Source organism: Penaeus vannamei, chromosome 33, assembly GCF_042767895.1.
Source record: "Penaeus vannamei isolate JL-2024 chromosome 33, ASM4276789v1, whole genome shotgun sequence".
NCBI classification, from domain to species: Eukaryota; Metazoa; Arthropoda; class Malacostraca; order Decapoda; family Penaeidae; genus Penaeus; species Penaeus vannamei.
In genome coordinates, this window is record NC_091581.1 from 20509544 (window position 1) to 20512043 (window position 2500).

Genomic DNA, 2500 nt, shown 5'->3' on the forward strand with positions numbered 1-2500 from the left:
AAAGTGGAAGGTAAACATTATTGTTAAAAACATTTTTAGCCAAAGAAGAGCCACCCGAAGGTGATGGTGGAGCCAGTGGGGAGCGTGAGCGTGGTGGTGAAGCACCTGGGAATGAAACACAGCAGGACGCAGCGGGTGAAGGCGACACTCACTTGACGACGGTCTTGTACACTGCCATTCTGTTCTTCAGTGACCAGTTTGTAAACGGGAAGGTCGCCACAGAAGTTGGCAAGATCCGAGCCGATCTCCTCCTCAGGATTGTCAAGGGAAACAGCGGAAACTCTGACGTCAGACTCAACCCTCATGCCATCATCCTGATGACCTTTGATGAAGGCTACTTGTTGCTCGAAAGATTTAACCAGTCGCCTCACGTAACACGCCTCCTGGGACACCACTCGAGATGCTGCTAGACCCTGCGAAGATATTGAGATATTTAGTTATTTCCCCTGGTCATTAAATACTGATTGAACAAATTGAATAAGTTCTCATGCATTATCAGTTCAACAAAAATAATAACGTATTCATCATGGTGTCCATTGATGACCTGACAAGTATTACTTACCACACTATAATCCTCCAGAGTTTCTACGTCATCGAAGTCGTCGGATTCAGGCATGTGGAAGTGAATTTTCATGGCAAGGTGGTCTACATCCACTTTCATGCAGCTGTTTTCAGCGGCGCTATTTCCCTTGTAACATACTTGGTAATCCTGCCAAGAAAAACGGTCATGTTTTGTAATGTCAAGGTTTCACATAGATTAGTTTTCCAAAGATCATTTAGGTATCACCTGTTGTAGATGTACTGTATATATGATAGAAAAAGCAAGACAACAGCATGAACCTCACCTGAACCTCAGCCACGGAGAAGCCTAAGAGGCAAGAGAGCATCAGCCAAGCGAACATGGTGGGATCTAGAAGGAAAATGAATCAAATATGTCAATGAAAGGGATTTATCTTAAAATCAAGCAAAAGCTTTTTTCATCTTCGGTTGAAAGGAAGATATAGAAAAGAATGAAGTTCGATTATCATAAGCGTGAGTTATCATAGAATGTATATATGTATATATTTGATATATATATATACATATATATATATATATATATATATATATATATATATATATATATATATATATATATATATATGTGTGTGTGTGTGTGTGTGTGTGTGTGTGTGTGTGTGTGTGTGTGTGTGTGTTTCTATTATTATATAATAATGAGGATAATACTGACGATCTAGTATAAGGATATCTGTTTATGTCATATAAGGAATAAGATAAAAGAATTATGTTACGGCAGAATACGCGGATTTAGAGAGAAGTAAGCGTATGCTATTAATCACTTACCAAGAAGGGAAAGACCGGTGATGTGAACTCGTTCCCGAGGCTTATATAGCCCTTAAAGTATCTTTCAACTTTATGAAATTAGCAACTGTTCATAAAAGTTCCCATTTCAGCAGCTGTGGAACATTTTCCAGCATATATTCTTCATTGAAAATCTATCTATTGGCAAAAAGTTTTCAATCTCGCTTGATTACATGTATAGCTGATTCGCATATACACACTCTAACGCACGAACACACGCAGACACCCCCACCCACACACACACAGAAACACATATTTTTTATTTATGCAGATGCAGATATATATACATGCATATATGTATATGTAGATAAATGTATATATATGTATATATTACATTTGTATGAAAGTATGTGTGGGCGTGTTTGTGTATGTATATGCATATGTACAATGTGTATAAATAAATACACACACACACAAACACGCAAACACATGTGTATATCTGCATATATATATATATATATATATATATATATATATATATATATATATATATATTATGTTTATACGAATATATGTATGTATATATACATATGTACGTGTACACACACACACATATATACAGTATGTGCGTGTGCATGAATATAAATATATGTATATATAGACAAAATACACAAACATACAAGCACAAATATTTATGAGCATATATATATATATATATATATATATATATATATATATATATATATATATATATATATATATATATATATATATAATCATTAAATCTTATCACATCGTTTTATTTCAATTCCTTATCATATTTTTCATATAAAAAATCCTTGAATAGTGTTGAAACTGACTATTCACGTTAACAATCGTCAGACGGAAACATCCTTCGTTTGCATTATCCCACGGCCGTATATTAATATTTCCTCTGCATTATCCGGAGCAGCTAGTCTTTCTCTCTTGCTCCTCCGTCATATAGCGACTGGATACGCTATTTAGATTATAATAAACTTTTGATATGTTATCTGGAAAATAAAATACTCATGACAATATTTTATATGCCATTATGTTTTTCAAATGTTTACAATTATTTCATTACCAAAAATAACGAAATGATTATGTAAAAGACGGATTAAACAGGAGATATCGAAAATAATGGGTTTCTTGAACAGTTTGGGGGGGGGGGGGGTAA

At 34.4% G+C, this 2500-nt stretch overlaps 1 protein-coding gene across 1 annotated transcript in view; it reads right to left on the reverse strand.

Annotated features, from left to right (window-relative positions):
- LOC113800851 (uncharacterized) overlaps window positions 1-917 on the reverse strand; it is a 992-nt gene extending 75 nt beyond the window's left edge. The window contains exons 1-3 of the mRNA XM_027351652.2: window positions 846-917; window positions 563-709; window positions 1-413 (exon numbers count right to left, since the gene is read on the reverse strand). The exon at window positions 1-413 is cut by the window's left edge and continues 75 nt beyond it. Coding sequence (XP_027207453.2) covers window positions 36-413; window positions 563-709; window positions 846-902 — 582 coding nt within the window. The 5' untranslated portion in view covers window positions 903-917 and the 3' untranslated portion in view covers window positions 1-35. The remainder of the gene's footprint in view (window positions 414-562; window positions 710-845) is intronic.
- Window positions 918-2500: the final 1583 nt, after the last annotated feature.